Source organism: Stigmatopora argus, chromosome 21, assembly GCF_051989625.1.
Source record: "Stigmatopora argus isolate UIUO_Sarg chromosome 21, RoL_Sarg_1.0, whole genome shotgun sequence".
NCBI classification, from domain to species: Eukaryota; Metazoa; Chordata; class Actinopteri; order Syngnathiformes; family Syngnathidae; genus Stigmatopora; species Stigmatopora argus.
The window spans coordinates 8142041-8158810 of NC_135407.1; the positions used below are offsets into that span (position 1 = coordinate 8142041).

A 16770-nucleotide genomic window follows, 5' to 3' on the forward strand; every position below is an offset into this window, starting at 1 on the left:
TTCCTCCAGGTACTCTGGTTTCCTCCCACATGCCAAAAACATGCATGGTAGGTTGATTGGACACTCTAAATTGCCCTGAGGTTGGGTGTGAGTGTACATGGTTGTCTGTCTTCTTGTGCCCTGTGATTGGCTGGCCACCGATTCAATGGTGTCCCCCGCCTCTGACCCAGAGACAGCTGGGGTTGGCTCCAGCACCCTGTTCGACCTTAATGAGGATAAACCGGTTCAGAAAATGAGATGAGAGATGTTATTTGTGCACTTCCTTACTTATTTTTGTTGTTGACTACTTGTTATGTTGGCTACTTTTTAAATTAGTTATTGTTATTATTTATTTGTCTGTTTGTTGATGGGTTTTTTTACACTTCGTGGCGAGGCGTTAAGTCTCATTATACTTGTATAATGACAATAAAAGCATTCAATTCAATCCAACTTAGCCAGATTTAACACATCAATCGGAGGTTGCTGTGGCATTTTGGCCGGGAGCCGCATGCGGCCCGAGAGCCGTATGTTCGTCACCCCCTGGTCTATTCCTTCTGTTTACCTATGAAAAAGATTTATTTCTTACTAATTAATACATAGCAAAAAAGCAGAGATGCCCTCAGCGCTTTAATAATGATGATGAGATGGTAAATAATGATAGATGCCACTCCATCATATGGTGGGGCACCATTATGCCCACCCTTAGGGACTTTCAAACTAGCACCGCCACTGCTCTGTGTGTGCATGTGTGACAAACATCCATCCCCGCATATTTCAGATCAGTGCTTATATAAATAGAGCCGCCATTGTGCTCCACGAGAACGAAAGAATTCTTCACGTGCGTACGGCAAATGTGTTAGCGCAACAGTCGGTGGGTGTGAGCTCACCTGTCAGGTTTGAACAAGTCAGCCTGCCCGCGGACCACGCCCCTGTTGCCAGGTAAGCAGGAAGTGGCTGCTTGTCATCGCTGTAATGCGGGACCAACTCAAAATGCGACTTTGAGACACGACAGCCTCTCTTTATTACGTTTTTGTTTTGTTGTGTTTTTTTTTGTTGTTTTTTTGCGGCGGGGAACTCATTTTAAACGTTTTTTTCGGGGAACTCATTTTAAACGTTTATTTCTGGACGTGTTTTGGAAGTCAGGAGAAATCAAGCAATCATGTGGCTCGCCACCTGCGGACTTTTCTTGTTGATTATCCTCAACTCATCAGGTGAGACTTTACAAACTGCGATATTTCGGGTTTAGGTCATTTTAAAACGTGTCTTTAATGTGTGTATGGATATAACTGGCGAAATGGGTCAAGCGGGGTTTGTTCCTGTTTAACCAGTTCACTTTTTAATGCGTTATTGTTGGCGTTTTGTCTTATAAAACATGACAGAAACAGACGAATGTGTTCGAGTATGTAACGAAAGGAAGGGTTTGCACATAGAAGGGCATTCAAAAAGCTTCATGAGGCATTTATGGCGCTTCCTCTGAGGCTCGAAATGATCATCGTTTCATTAATAATTGACTAGCAATCTGCTACAAACTGACTGTCCTTTTGTCGACTAGAAACTGGGCCTTTTTGTTGATTATCCTTTGGTAAGGGAAGCAGCATTTTGGCGTGTGTTTTGTAGAAAGTTTTCAAATGTGCGTGTGCGTGTGCGTGTGCGTGTGCGTGTTTATGTATGTACTATTTACTTCAAATTGAGATTTACTAAACGTGTGCTTGCTAAGAAGTGGAAAAACACTCGAAATATTTCAAGGTCAATGTACATCATAGCAAAGGATTATATGTTTGTGGTGGTTTTTGTTTTGTTTTTCATGTTTATATTTCGGTTAATTGTGTCTTGAAGAAAGCACTTTAAATTTTCTTTGTCCTCAAATTTGGTTTTTGAATACATTTGCTGTCTGTTTGTCTATATTAATTCTCCTGGCAATGTATTTTTTTAAAGATATACTTGTATTCATAAAAATGAAGTTTTGAGGATTAAATGCATATGTTCTGTACTGAAAAGTTAAATGCAATTGAACTATATTTGGCAGCAATTTCTTCACCTTCCATCAACCACAGTGACATTGCAATATATGCAATGTAACAAGATTTGAAACACTGTTGAAATGTCATTTTTCAAAATTTCACACCACTAAATGCGTACATCACAAATGCTTTGATGGTGTAGTTTACCATGAGAAAAAAATGCTAGAACAATAGTATGTTACGTACGTGTTCAACAAAAATAAATGACATTAAATTGAATTGAATACAAAATGAATTATTCTCCAAATGTTTAACTCTAGTAGTAGTTGGAGACGTCAGCATGTGCAAACAGAATTGCATCTTAAAGAAATATAAATGTTTGTAGAACTACAAGTTAAATTCTCAGCAACAGTTTTTTTACAGTCCTTGTTTAGGCTACATTTGTAGCTTAAATTTACATGTAGAGCAGTTTTCATCTCCTTCAAATCTTAAGTTAGAATTTGAATGCATTTGACAGTTTTATTACTTCTGAAGCTTAAAATTATTACTTGCACCTTGGTCAAACGTTTTGAAACTTTCTCATCTGACAGAATTGTGTAATTTCTCAAAACTCTCGACTGCAGGTGTATATTCAAATGAAATACTCGTTCCACGAAAACCGTATAATTAATGAAACTATTGATGTTTTTTTTTTTTTACAAATAAAATGAATACACCAGGACAAGTAGAGTCTCCTGGAAGCATATTTAAAGGATGATATGCCAGACATTGGTATCAATCTCCACAGTTATGTCTGCAGACATTTCTGCATTTCTTTTTCTTGCATCATCTGACTTCATCTGGTCCATTTCCTCAGAATGCAAGCAGCTGACGGTGCGGCCCGACAAAGGCTCATCAGTGACGGTGTCAATTGGCAGACCCTCGGATGAGTGTACAGTGTGTACTGTCAGTGGGGACAATGACACACAAATGTCGTGCCACTCGATTCTTGTTTTGGAACCTGAGAAGGAAGCTAAGCTACTCTTCAATTGCTCCCATCCCATAGAAAAGTCTTACCTGGTCACTATCAGTCAGACAATCGGTGAGTGAACAAACATCTAATAGAAGCCGGTTATGCAAAGTTTTGTTTTGGGTTGGCTATGCAAATTCAAATATTTTCATATACTGTGCTTTTGGTCAGGCTTTTCAACGGCTCTTCTAATTGCCAGAGAGATAAGATATTCACCTACCTAGAGTTCTTGCAGGACGTGGGGAAAAAATAGAAGCAATTATTTTTTTATGTTTAATAAATTTAAGATCATTTCAATTACATCAAAATTTCAGGACATTTTATTTGTTAAATGGCATTGTCTAATCTAAAAAGTAGATACTGGTGCCAGTGTACAGTCATACCTTGAGATACGAGCTTAATGCGTTCCAGGACCGAACTCATATGTCGATTAACTGGTATTTCAAATCAACTTTTCCCATAGAAACGAACTAAATCCAAATTAATTAGTTCCCGCCCGGCTGAAAAACCACCAAAAAACAGGATATTGGAATGGAAAACATTTTTATTTGTTCTAATTCACTATCTACTAACAGAGTAACTAATAACTATCTAGTGGTTATGGTGTTGAATACTAAAAAGAGACATTATTCAGTACAAACAGCCGGTAGCGCGGATGAGAGAGAGACTTTTTGCACGGCAACGCGCTCGTAACATAACATATACTAATTTAAATGAACTTGGGTTATGATACAGACACACTCAAAAACAAGTTTATTCTAACCTTACACTAAACTTAATTCTAATTTTGTTTAATTTTTTTAAAACCATTTTCTCCCGGGTTGGCTCTGATTGCCCCGCCTCCACCCTGTCTTTCAGTTGGAGTTTTTAAAAGGAACCTATCGAGGGTTGTTTGCTTTTGTCTTCCCTTCAAAATATTCTGAGAATGACGCACACGAATGTCCTCACAATAGCATAATGCACGACCATTTGCCAATTTGTCCGGGAAGTACTCTTCTTGTATTGGCGAGCAAGCTCCGCCACGCGTACACCACTCATTTAAAAAAATAAATAATGCAATGCTCCGCCCAGTGCTCGTAAATATCTTTACACGAGGGAGTTGCGTCGAGAAAGACAGTCATAAGCAGCCTCTTGCATCTCGGCCACCTGACTGTCTCGTGTGCTCATATCTCAAAAATGGTCGCGTATCTCGAGGCAAATATTTGCTTGGAATTTTACTCTTATCTCAAATTCCTCGTATGTCGGGGTATTCGTATGTCAAGGTATTACTGTATGCTTTATTTTTTTTTTAATTGTCCAGAAATAAATGGACATATATACCAAGAGTTAAGATTGAATATTTGGTTTCAGTCTTAAAATGTTGTAAACCAGAATAGCAAGCAAAAAAAAGTATCTGTACCTCTTGATTTTACGTTTGAATTTCATTTTCTGTGCATGGTTGTTTCATCTCCCTTGTCATATGCAGAATGCACAAAAGATAGCTGCAGTCCTTCAACAATAGAAACTCAACCCTCCCTTCTCAACGAGTTCTCCAGAACATTCATTTGGACGATCAGTGCGCCTGAAAAGACAGTTGTGCGTCTGATTGTCCTCGGAGAGGGACTGCGGAAAATGTCACAGCCATGCAATGATGGATATCAGTATTCAGTGGCCACGTTTGAAGGGGGCAGCAAAGCAGACACTTTGTACTGCAAAGCGGGTTCCGTGACCCATTTCGACCTCCTTGATCAAGCTGTCGTGTCTTTGCAAGTTAAACCAAAGATGCAGGTGGAATCTGTGGTGTTCCAGGCTTCTGCTGGACCGCTAAGTAAGATTATATTTTAAGATATTTAAAGTATTATTTCAAAATTGCTTTTCCCCCCCTGAACGGAACAAACAGTAATTTTATTTCTTGTCCAACTTCTTGTTTAGAGGGCCGAACCGTAGTTGTGACTGTTGATTCCAGCACGACTATAGCGATCAACAAGTTCTCGCAGGAACCACAATGCGAGCTGTGTTCCGGTGTCGATTCAGCCCGCACCTGCAACGAGATTGGAATGACCCTGAGTGACGTGCAAAATGTCGACGTTGACTTCAGTTGCCTAAAACCTCAAGAGGTGTACAGTGTGGAGGTGAAGAAGGCCATAGGTGAGACATTCAAGTTCTGTCAGTAAATTAGAATGATAAGAGGAGATATACAGAAATTGTGAAATTCATATTATACTCTCTTCTCAGAATGCACCAAGAATTCATGCTCACCTACTGCAGGAGAAACCGATCCAAACACCTGGAAGGACTTTAAAAGATCCCTACAATGGGACATCAATGTCCCAGAGAGGACCATCCTGACTTTGGACCTGCCTAGGGACAGCTTGAAGCAGATATCAGCAGAAGACAAATGTCAAGAGGGACCACAGTACTTTGTGAGCACAAAGAAGAACGATGGCCAGATCAAGACCAACAGCTACTGCAGAGGTGGACCCGTGTCCCATTTGGAGCTTCTTGGGAGGACTTCCTTAATCGTGGAGGTGCCTCAAGGAGAAGAAATGGACAGGACGGTTTTCACCGCCAAAGCAACACCCAGAGGCAAGTGTCCTACATACATCATCTTTAACTTCATAATATTTTAGCCCTCTGATTCCTTAAGGCAGGGGTGTCAGACTCCCGTTGGTTCGCGGGCCGCTTTAACGTCAACTTGATTTTAGATATAATATTTAGATTTTTTTTATAAATGGATTAAAAGAACTGGATTAAAAGCCCTGAATATTCAGTTTTTATAGATCTAAAACAATGTTTATTTTAGCTTTTTTTTAAAATATAGTTTTAGATTTTACAAAAAGATTTTTGAACTAAAACACAGAAAAAAATACTAAAAAATTACAATTATTGATTTAAAAGAGGGAAAATCAGAAAATGTAATCAAAATCCCTAAATATTCAGTTTTTTTTATAGATATAAAACTGTTTATTTGAACTTTTTTTTCTTGGTAAGGGAAAACATCTAATAATCATTTGTTTTTCATTTCAAATGGAAACATTTTTTTTAAATTATATTCAATATTAAAGTGGAAAACCGAAAATATTTATATATATATATTTTTAGATTTCACAAAATGCTTTTTGACCTAAAAACACCAAAAGAAAAAAATGGATAAAAATTGCAAATATTGATTTAAAAAGGGGAAAATCAGGAAATATTATATACATTTATACTCTTCATTTTAATTTGATCCTAAAACAGAAAGTGATTTACTTTCCCGGGCCACACAAAATGATGCGGCGGGCCAGATTTGGCCCCTGGGCCGCCACTTTGACACATGTGCCTTAAGGCTTTTCTTTGAGAAATCTTTCTCATGTTTTTGTCTTTTACCATCCATCAGCTGGCAGAAGGCTGTCTGTGACCCCTGACCCGGAAACCATCATTATTCTCAGCAGAGACACAGTCGAACCTGACTGCAGCGTGTGTTTAGGCCAACCCCCGAAACAGACATGTGATCCAAAAAGCCTCACTCTGAGAGAATCTCGTAACACATCCGTGGAATTCACTTGTCCTCAACCTGAGGATGTCTTCAAAGTGGAGATCAACAGAGAAATTGGTATTGGCTCCAGTCCAATTTAATAATAGTCCAAGTTTGTTCAACCAAATTTGACTTGTGTTTTCATGTAAATTCAGATTGCACAGCGACTTCCTGCTCTGGCAATATCGTCCAAGCTGAGTCTTCACTCTTCCCTGATTTCAACCGGACCTTTACATGGGACTTGAAAGTCAACTCCATTCGAGCCTTTCAACTGGATTTCCCCGATCCAGGAATGAAGCAGATTTCCAATGAAGAGACGTGTCCGGATGAGCACACATATGTTCTTGTGACCTATCTGCGAACGGGCCCTGCCACTATTGGAACCTTCTGCAAGGGCGGTTCTGTGACCAGTATCCAGGTGCGCTACAAGGGTCGCGTCTCTCTTCGGGTGCCAGGAGACAGACCGATGGATCCGGTAGACTTCAAACTCAGTGTTGGACCTGAGACCAGCAGTAAGTGGATAGGCTAACATGACTGATACTAAACTGTGGGGAACAGTTAATCTTTAATGCTAACTGAAGTCATGATGTTTTTTTTGTTACCGGACGGGCACTGCAGTTTTGATATTTTTCAGATTTTTTGCCAATATTTTTTTTATTACCGTATTTTCTCGCATATACACCGCTAAAAAAAGATGACTGAATGGAGGGTACGGCTTATATACGCACAAATTAGACTTGACATGCATGAAACTGCAAGGTGTCAGACGAAACGGTACACGGTCGATTGGTCGCCCGGGAGGTAAGTGATAATTACCATTTAAATCGTTGCTCAAATTCCCTAAATACAAACTGCAAAATACTATTTAGTCATACTTAATGCCCTAGTAATTATTAGGCTAAAGAAAAGCTCCAAATTTCCCGGACTTTTAGTGTTTTTTGTTGGAGAACTTGTTAAGACCCTGACTGACGTAGCTTCTTAAAGGGACAACGCATGTACATACAAACTCTTATACACACACGTCAGCTCAGTGAAACTGCTCATGGCCATTGTTGGCTTTTATTGACACGTAGACCGTGTTGTTTTACCTTGTTTTGCCGCCGGTCTTTTGGTCGCCGGTCTTTTGGTCGCCCGTTGTTGCGGTCGGGGCGACCAAAGACCGCGACCAAAAGGCAGCGACCAAAAGACCGCGACCAAAAGGCCGCGACCAAAAGACCGGCGACCAATCGACCGCACACAGACGAAACGCCATAACGCAAGACATGTCATTCAAATTTTACTGCCACTGTGTTTTGACAATCCACTCATGTTGAGACAGAAAATTTTCACCCTTCTTTTTCAGTGGTCGCTATTGTGAATGTCAACCTACCACGTGGTGTCTCTGACACGACCTTCATCTCTGCCAATTATCCCAATGATTTCCCTGACAACCAGCAGATGCAGTGGGACTTTGTTGTGCCCGCAATGCACAACTACAGTGTACATTTTCATGATCACATGGCGCCGGAGTGCCTCAGCAAGGATGTGGAACTAGAGTACAGAAAACAGGACAAAAAGATGATCAAAACCGGTCTGACTGACAAGCAGCCTGAGGATCAGCAAGGCAACTTTGGAATGGTATTGAAGAACTGTGAAACCAACCGGACGTTGCAAGGCCTCACTTTGAAATTCAGCGTTTCTACTATGAGAAGTGGACATCCAGGTACACTTAAATATTGATTTCTAACATGAGATTCAGTTCCATTCCCTAATTGATTGCTTTTCCTGCATATTTCCCATCAGTTCTCTGCACAGTCGACCTGATCAAAGACCAAAAAGTGTCCCTGCAAATTGAAAAAGTGGGTTCTGATCCCTACTGCGAGATGAGTGTAAATTCACAGCTTTCAAAGAAGATAAATGTGGATGCTGGCAGTAAAGCCCAGCTTTCCTTCCTGGACTGTCCTTATGAAGATGTGCGATTGACAGCTAGTAAAGTTATTGGTAAGAGTTTGTATGCATTTCTTTTGAATATGTGAGCCAGTCACTGAAAGCAGACATGCGCTCAAAAATGTACAAAATCAGATGCTTATCTTTACTGCACTTTTGATAAGCTTTACAAAACCATCAAGATATTTTAAATCTGATTAAGACTTGGGATCATTAAAGATCATACTGTAAAATCTACGAAAACGACCAAAAAGCAGTTGATGGCCTTCAAAATTCCTTATCAACCATGCTTTATTTTACACCCTAAATTTGTTCAGTTTGGTCAAATAATTGCTGTTGCTACTAGCTGCCCGCATATTGCATTTGGATTGGATAACTTGATTCATCCCGTATTCGGGAAATTTCATTCTCACAGCAGCAAGAGGGTGAGAATGCAGATACAGGAAAATACATTTTAGACCTAAATAGATAGGTAATAAATAAATTAATAAAATAAATAAATATATAAATACATTAATAAATAAATATAAAAATAAATTATTACATATTATTTTTATTATAATATATATAATATTTTTTTTATTAATTATATTACAATAAATATAATTTATAAATAAATAACAAAATTGACAGTTAATAATTGTAAACATGGTGAAAGCTGCTTGAAAATGCACCAGAGATTAAAAAAAAATTAAACCTATAATTGGTCCAAACACAATTTTATGAAACAAACCTCAAAGTGAAAGGTCATAGCCAATGTTCCCTCTAAGCTGCGCGCGTGCGCAATTGCGCACTACTCTCGTCTTCTCTGCGCACAGCAAATCATATGGAGCGCACAAAATAAAATCCTATTTTTATTTATTTTTTTAAATGTATTTATTTATTTTTAGCTGTGAGGCAGACGTGCGAACCACTCATCCGCCGGGCCGCCCATTCATAGATATTAATCATTACATTTTATTATTACTAAATCATTTATGTGTAGTAGACATGCACCTGCTTATGGCAGGTGTGATACTGGTGTGTGCCCATAGCAAGCAAAGATGATGTTGCTCACACCGGTACTCAGTGTGCTCAGGGAGTTTGTCTTTCTGCCCAGACAAACAAAAAATTAGAGGGAACATTGGTCATAGCTCATTTTGACAACCATCTCTTTTCAGTGGACCATATCGGTTGTGAAGCTAGAATTTCCAAGGAATCTTAACTAAAAACAATTGATTTTCAGATTGTCAGCATGTGGCTTCTTGCTCCGAGACTCTACTCACCGTGCCCACGTTGGACTCCTGTTTACGGATGCCTCTCCACAGCTTTACCTGGCATCTCACCATCCCTCAGGATAGCACCATCGATCTGGTCTCACCATCAGGGAGTCTGCAACAGTCTGTGCCTGGCCAGGAGTGTAAAGGTCCTGTTTTCCTTCACGTAGAGGAGAGCGACGGCTTCTCCGTGGGAGACTTTTGCTCGAATGGAATTATCCAGAAAGTTCAAGTGCATGCCAATATCTCCATTACGGCAACGACCCGAGAATTCAGCAAGAACAAAGGGCCTTTTCTCAATGTCACCTTCAGCAAGGAGATCCCAGGTAATCTCTTACCTTTTCTATAATCACAAAATGCGACCCTTACTTAAAGGCTAAGTGTATAGTGTCATGTTGAAGATTTTTTTTAATGCAAATTGCACATTTATTAGACTACTGATAATGGACAAAATAATGCTCAAACAAAAACATGACACTGCTTTTGAGTGGAGCCATTTTGTGCCAACAGTTTTACGGCACGAATACATTCAAAACAAGACAGAACATAATCTTTTATATTAAGCACGAATGCAGACCAAGCAACTAAATATATTTAAAAAAAAACATTTTTTACAATCTATTCTTCAAGGTAATAGCTCATTACCTTATGTACATCATGCAAAGGTACTGTATTTGCAAAGTCTTACCTCACTTGCCAATTATAATTTGTCAAATTAACAGACAAAATAAAATATTTTTGTGAAACACTAAAAGTACATTAGAGTTAAACTTTATTTTTTTAATTTTCTTTTTAAAATCCTTTAGGTTACTGATGTTTGGCAAACGTTTGTGCCAATGTACTTAGTTGAATCAGGCAGGGCAAACTTGTTGTTGTTGTTGTTGTTGTTGTTGTTTTAATTGCAGCCAATATCTGAGTTGTGGTTGCGCTGTAACAGTAGTTTCACAAATGTCTACTCGCTAGGTGGGGAATGGTACATCAAATTTAGTGTTCCCCGGAAGGTTCTTTAGTTGGAGCAGGGGTGTCAGACTCGGGTTGGTTCGCGGGCCGCGTTAACGTCAACTCGATTTCATGTGGGCCAGACCATTTTAGATATAATATTTAGATTTTTTTTTTTAAATGAATTAAAAGATCTGGATTAAAAGCCCTGAATATTCAGTTTTTTATAGATCTAAAACAATGTTTTATTTTAGTTTTTTTAAATATATCTTTAGATTTTACAAAATGATTTTTGAACTAAAAACTGAAAAAAATGATTAAAAATTTACAATTATTGATTTAAAAGGGGGAAAATCAGGAAATTTAATATACATCTATACTCTTCATTTTAATTTGATCCTAAAACAGAAAGTCGGCACACATGATTTACTTTCCCGGGCCACACAAAATGATACGGCGGGCCAGATTTGGCCCCCGGGCCGCCACTTTGACACATGTGAGTTAGAGTATATAGGGAAAAATGGTATACAAACTGCTTATGTGAAAAAAACAGATTTAATAAATTTATAATTCATGTAAATGGACAACATATAGAATAGCTTTTTAGGAAAATGCATACATTTTCATGTATCTGTCTGTGTATAACCCTTCCACTTGAAATGTTGTATGTTCACATTTTTCCCACATGGGAGCACTCTTGCACAAAATGAGTTTTATGACTGTTGCTTCCAGAGACCATCATTTATCAAGTCAGCCCCAATAAGACCTCTCCAACTCTGCTAGCCACGCCCAACTGGCCCAAAGGAATGAGGCCTGGATCCACCGTTTCCTGGATTGTGTCTGTGCCAAACCAGTACCAGGCGGGGGTCCAGTTTGTCAACGTCAGCCAGCCCAAATGCAACGACAGACACACTGCCATCAAGGTGAAGATGCTGGACTCTGAAGAGGAGCTTCTGAGCCGCCGGGAGGATGAGAAAATGGACGACAAGTTACTGGTGCCTCGCGACTTCTATCTCAACATGTCCAACTGCATACCAGAAGATGGAAATTTCGGAGCAGTCACACAAATAGTTTTGGAGCAGAAGAGCAGTAAGGAAATAATCATGTAGGACCAATTTGATCCTAAAAATAAACCAAAAAAGACTAATACATTTTAATTCACTGTCACAGATCTTTTGGCCATCCTTCTCGGGATAGCGGGTGCACTTCTTCTTCTGCTCATCATCTTGGCGGTAATCTGTTTCTTTGTAAAGTAAGTATCTCCCTGTATAACTTTACAATGCATATTTTATATTTATATAATTGCATACAACAATATATTCTAAAAGGTATTTTTTTTGTTCTGTCGCCGCTTCTTCCCAGTTGCACTTACCGTATTTTTCGGACTATAAGTCGAACCGGAGTATGTCGTAATAGCCAAAGAATGCGCAATGAGAGGGAAAAAAAATTATAAATCACAATAACCAAAGAATGTACATAATATAAAACTCACTGGAGTATATATTGCATTTTTAGGGAGCAGTTTTTTAATTTGTCATAAACCAAGAACAAACATACAGTGGTACCTCGACATACGATCGTAATCCGTTCCGAGACTGAGATCGTATGTTGAGCTTTTCGTAACTCGAGTGAACGTTTCCCATTGAAATGAATTGAAAACAAATTAATTCGTTCCAACCCTCTGAAAAAACACAAAAAACAGGATATTGGAACGTTCGTTATCGATGGACTGTTTGCTGTTGCATTGCCTTCAAAATATTCCGAAAATGATGCACACAAATGTCCTCACAATAGGATAACGCACGACCACTTGCCAACGAGAACTAGTCTTGAAAGAACGATCGCGGGAGCTTAGAAAGAATAACAGGAAATACAAAAGCTGAGCTTACCCACGTATTGATTGTGGGTAATGAAGTTTTATTCTGAGAAAGGGTGCCATTGGCTATTGGTGTTGTGTGCACGAGTATACTTCATTACCCAGAAAGCCCTCTTTTTGCCCGCGCGTTGTGCGTTTCCTGGTCCTATGAGAAACTCGTCTGAATTAATCGTTCCGTGCTCGTAGATATTGTTATACACCAAAGAGATGCGGCAAAAAGAGACAATGATAAACAGCCTCATGTCATGGCCACCTAGCTTCGTTGCATCTCGAAATTTTAATTGTATCGCGAGGGAATTATTCAATCGAAATTTTCGTCGTACCACGAGCATGTATGACGAGCATGTTGTATCACGAGGTACCACTGTATATAGTATATACATAGTATAAATATTATAACAAAAATATATTGTGGGCTGAATTCAGCCCACGTGGCATGAGCTTGAAACCTTAATTCTTTCCCCTTGTTAGATGACCTTGCCATGATATAAATCATAGATGTGGAATTCTGATTGGCTGAAATGAAAGTGAAACCGCAAATGACTGTTAGCTGCAAAAAAAAACAGAAAATAAATGAATATGATCTCATCCAAGGATTAAATTAAGGTCAGGTAAATGTTTAAGCCTGGAGAGAAGGCTTAGAAGATCTCTACAGACCACTCCTGTCCCACCATAATGATGCAATATTTGCACCATTACAAGAATCTCAATGATTTTTTTTGTCTTTTTTTCCTAATAGGAAAAAGAAAAAAGAGCACAAGGACAAAGAAGCCTCCATCTACATGGGCAGAGGGAATATTTTCAGATCCGGCGAGAGACAGTTTGGCAAATCACGGTCTAACAACGAGTCCCATGTGTACGCCTCCATAGATGAAACTATGATGTATGGTAACCTTTTAGGGGATTCCAGCTATGCGGACAGCATGCAAGACCATTTTAAAGGAATACAGTTGGACTCTTACCATACATTTACCGGGCCTTCAGAGCTGCCCGTCATTAACGAACCAGAGCCGGAACCCGAGATGGACCATTTCAATACGTTCTTGGATCCGTCGGAGTCGTTCATCCCGCCTCGTCCACGCACGCCCATCGACAGGCAGGATAGTCTGGGATTTCAGGATCGCAGAATGGTCGACAATGAACTTTACACATTCAAAAACACGGGAGAGATGAACACCTTCCGCCTGTCGGCGGCCGAAATGGAACCAGAACCGCCTCCGTTGGACGAGTTCTTGTAGGACTTGGGGGGGGAAAATGATGAGAAATAGAAATTTCGGTGCCTCAGTCTCACTCAGGGAATCTGAGTTGATACTTTTTAAACTTGAGATTTTTACAAGCCTCCACAACAGGAGCTGTGAACTACGTTTTGGAGCCTTCATTTTGTATATTTTCATCTCTGCTCATGCGGTTTGGTTTTTGGAGCAGGGAAAATGTTTCAGGTGTTGTTTTTTCTTTTACTGTTGTTCTATTGTGAATGCTTTTTTAAAAATAAATTTTAGGTGATAACCAGCCTGTCTTTTTGTGATTAAAGCAAGAACGAGTAGTTTTGTAAAAGTTTTTTTTTAAACAATTTCTACTGCAGTAACTATTCCAATCCAGGTTTGCATAGTTTGTTACTACCGCTTCTTATAATTATGAAAGCTTGAAGCTATTTCAGGTCAGCACAGTGGTTTTTGTGGTTAGCATATCTTCACCGATGTGAAGTTTGTGGTTTGAATTTTGGCGTTTTTGTGTGGATTTTTGAATGTCTGCTTGGGTAGTTTGTTTCCAAAACAAGCAGGTTAAATCCCTTTTCTTCATGAGTAAACAAATGCAGAATTGATGTGCTTTTACAGTTTATTTAGGTTCAGCGGATATATCAGGATAGACATTGGCCAAACTGAAAACATTTGTTTGAAAAGAAAGTGGGTAAAACAAGAATATTCTTCAGGCTCAATGTGAGCCTTGTCAGTAAAAAAAAAAAATAGAAAGCAGCATAAAACCATTTTAACAGGCCCGTTTTTAAGTTGTTAGCTTTCCTTGTGACTTTTCCAACAATCTGGATGTTTCATTCGGTAGACCTGCCACCTTTTAAACAATTCAGTTTTACAACCACAAGCATAAAAGTGCCTCATTACATAAAGTGAGTTTATTGCTATTACTATTTTTTTAAAGAAATAATTATTCTTCTGTTTTGATTAAAACAAAGAATAGAATTTTCAGAATATATACCAACATCCAATTCAAAATGAGACCAATTGCAAAACCAGGTGTCTTTTAAAATAAAATAAAACGGTAAAGTGGCATTGCAGCAGAAGTACACACAAAGCAGCCATTTGCAATTATTTGCTATAAACGTGATCACACAACATTGAATTGGCAGACTGAGGCCTTCTCATCGCTGCAATTTTCATCCAACCATTTCCCCTGGCCGGCCCCCGAGAGCACGGCGCAGTTCTGGGAGCGACCCCCGTCTGGTTGCCGACCACCGTTGTTGGACGTGTCCCAGTTCTTGAACTGGATGCCGCCACCGGTAGGGTCGGCCCAAGTGTTCTCGGTCACCATGTCGTTGATGCCTAGCCACACTTGCTCGTCCCTGCCCACACTTAGACGGAGGTAGTCTCTCAGCAGGTCGTTCTCGTCGGCTGACGTCGGGACCCCCAGGACGCCGCCGAGGGCGTTGCAGTCCTCGCTGGCCGTGTGGTACGACTTCTTCGCCGGATCGGCCAAGAAGCACTTGCTGTTGAATTTTGTGCCTTTTAAGCACACTGGAGAGGTACAATAAATAACTGAATGAAACTGAAATAAAAGTTTAAAACTAGCAGTGGTGTGCCGTCAGGGCCTTCAAGGCCTTCTCTGCTGGCCTAAGAAATATCTGAATCACAGACTGATCATTATATTTTGCCCATGAATACTTATTAAATCATTCCAAATTGTCTGTTAGCTTCCTTTCATTGCTTTCCCCCCGGGTTGCACTGCTTCCAGATGTGTGTTTTCATATGGAAGCATTTAACCAATCACATTTCAGCTATTATTTGTTGCCAGGGTCAGAAATCTGCCTCAAGGCCTTCACAATCAGTTCTGCAGGCTCTGCTGCATTAACCAAGCGTCGATAAGACTGTTGCTTTAACCAATCCGAATTCGATTTGGTGAAACAAAGGCCTTCTCGCAGGCGTAGGGATACGTCATTGCCTTCTCGCAGGCGTAGGGATACGTCATTGCTTTCACGAACTATGATTGGCTAGTGATAGGGTGGACGAGCCAGAGCTACCAAACTGTATCTGGAGCGAGCTGCACAAGCAAATATATTGTTGTGTTGATTTAATAGCGGTTTTGTCAACCCGCAATGGCTGAAGGAGGAGAAGAAATTGATTCGTTTGCAGATTTACTGTCAAAGCCATTTTCAAGACGGACTTTTCAAGAAAAAAAAGCTGGACATCATTAAGAAAGGTCGGACAACTCCAAAGCAAGCAAGCCTTTCGCAACCGGGAACGAACATTTTCAGCACTAAATCGAATAAAAACCTATGCCAGAAATACGACAGGACAGGCTAGACTTCCAGCATTAGCTTCCATGGCGATAGAAAAGAAGGAGAAAAGAAAGGAGGATGGATAGTGAACAGTTAAAAAGGATTTTTGGTGAGTAAAATATGGCTATATATTCCTAAATAATATTTCAATTGTATGAGGTTATTATTGATGTTTTTTATGTGTCGCAGCTGTAGCTGCAGTAGAGGTTTTATAGCCATAAAATAGTTTTTGAGGGTTGGATTGATTCATTGAAGGCGCTACGAGAAAATGCACGGACCGCCACTGGCATTCAGACATGGTTCTTTTAACCCCTCACGTCGACACCAAAAAAATGTAATTGTAATACTTCTGTAATTATTATGATTAATTTATTTTACCTCTCTGCAAGGCCTGTTGTTCCTTCAGATGGTTGAGATCCTCTACAATGTCATTAATTTGTTTCTGGAGTTCCTCAATAGCAGCATTACTGTCTAATTCCACCCAAAAAAGCACATTAGATCATATTAAATATTCTTGTAATCTGGGAAACATGCAGAATACATTGTATAGTACTGTAGTATACCTTTTCTTGCGGGCTTCCTTTTTGGAGGAGTCTGCTGAAGAGAGCAGTTGAGCAGCATTAGGACGAGCATCAGCATGCAAACACCTTTGCACTCCATGGTTTTCCCTTTTTTGGACTAAGGTGGGCTGACGTGGACCCTGGCTTTTTATCTTCACCTCTGAATCCTCCCTTTCTCGCTCGTGTGTGCGTGCATGTGAAAAATCGTGGGATGGTGTAATCCCTCCTCAGTACTGATGACATAACCATGTGTGTTTTTA

General features: G+C 39.6%; 2 protein-coding genes across 2 annotated transcripts; one reads left to right on the plus strand and one right to left on the minus strand.

Annotated features, from left to right (window-relative positions):
• Positions 1 to 924: 924 nt before the first annotated feature.
• cdcp1b (CUB domain containing protein 1b) lies at positions 925 to 13951 on the plus strand. The gene is made up of 13 exons (XM_077591319.1): positions 925 to 1190; positions 2797 to 3021; positions 4415 to 4756; positions 4861 to 5076; positions 5164 to 5514; positions 6308 to 6523; positions 6601 to 6957; positions 7788 to 8152; positions 8200 to 8425; positions 9597 to 9953; positions 11299 to 11655; positions 11737 to 11818; positions 13182 to 13951. The coding sequence occupies exons 1-13, from the start codon at positions 1139 to 1141 to the stop codon at positions 13678 to 13680; spliced, it is 3645 nt and encodes a 1214-aa protein (XP_077447445.1). The 5' UTR covers positions 925 to 1138; the 3' UTR covers positions 13681 to 13951.
• Positions 13952 to 14264: 313 nt separating this feature from the next.
• LOC144067109 (tetranectin-like) lies at positions 14265 to 16680 on the minus strand. Its single transcript, XM_077590610.1, has 3 exons — positions 16514 to 16680; positions 16329 to 16421; positions 14265 to 15189 (listed from the first exon to the last, which is right to left on the minus strand). The coding sequence occupies exons 1-3, from the start codon at positions 16608 to 16610 to the stop codon at positions 14783 to 14785; spliced, it is 597 nt and encodes a 198-aa protein (XP_077446736.1). The 5' UTR covers positions 16611 to 16680; the 3' UTR covers positions 14265 to 14782.
• Between the last annotated feature and the right edge of the window lie 90 nt (positions 16681 to 16770).

Excerpts from the sequence above, each read along its gene's own strand:
- cdcp1b (XM_077591319.1), top strand. The coding sequence starts at position 1,139 with ATGTGGCTCGCCACCTGCGGACTTTTCTTGTTGATTATCCTCAACTCA. Across the intron at positions 3,022-4,414 it reads CACTATCAGTCAGACAATCG|AATGCACAAAAGATAGCTGC; the intron begins GTGAGTGAACAA and ends TGTCATATGCAG. Across the intron at positions 5,077-5,163 it reads GGAGGTGAAGAAGGCCATAG|AATGCACCAAGAATTCATGC; the intron begins GTGAGACATTCA and ends CTCTCTTCTCAG.
- LOC144067109 (XM_077590610.1), bottom strand. The coding sequence starts at position 16,610 with ATGGAGTGCAAAGGTGTTTGCATGCTGATGCTCGTCCTAATGCTGCTC. Across the intron at positions 16,422-16,513 it reads AAGGAAGCCCGCAAGAAAAG|ACAGTAATGCTGCTATTGAG; the intron begins GTATACTACAGT and ends GGGTGGAATTAG. Across the intron at positions 15,190-16,328 it reads ACAACAGGCCTTGCAGAGAG|TGTGCTTAAAAGGCACAAAA; the intron begins GTAAAATAAATT and ends GTACCTCTCCAG.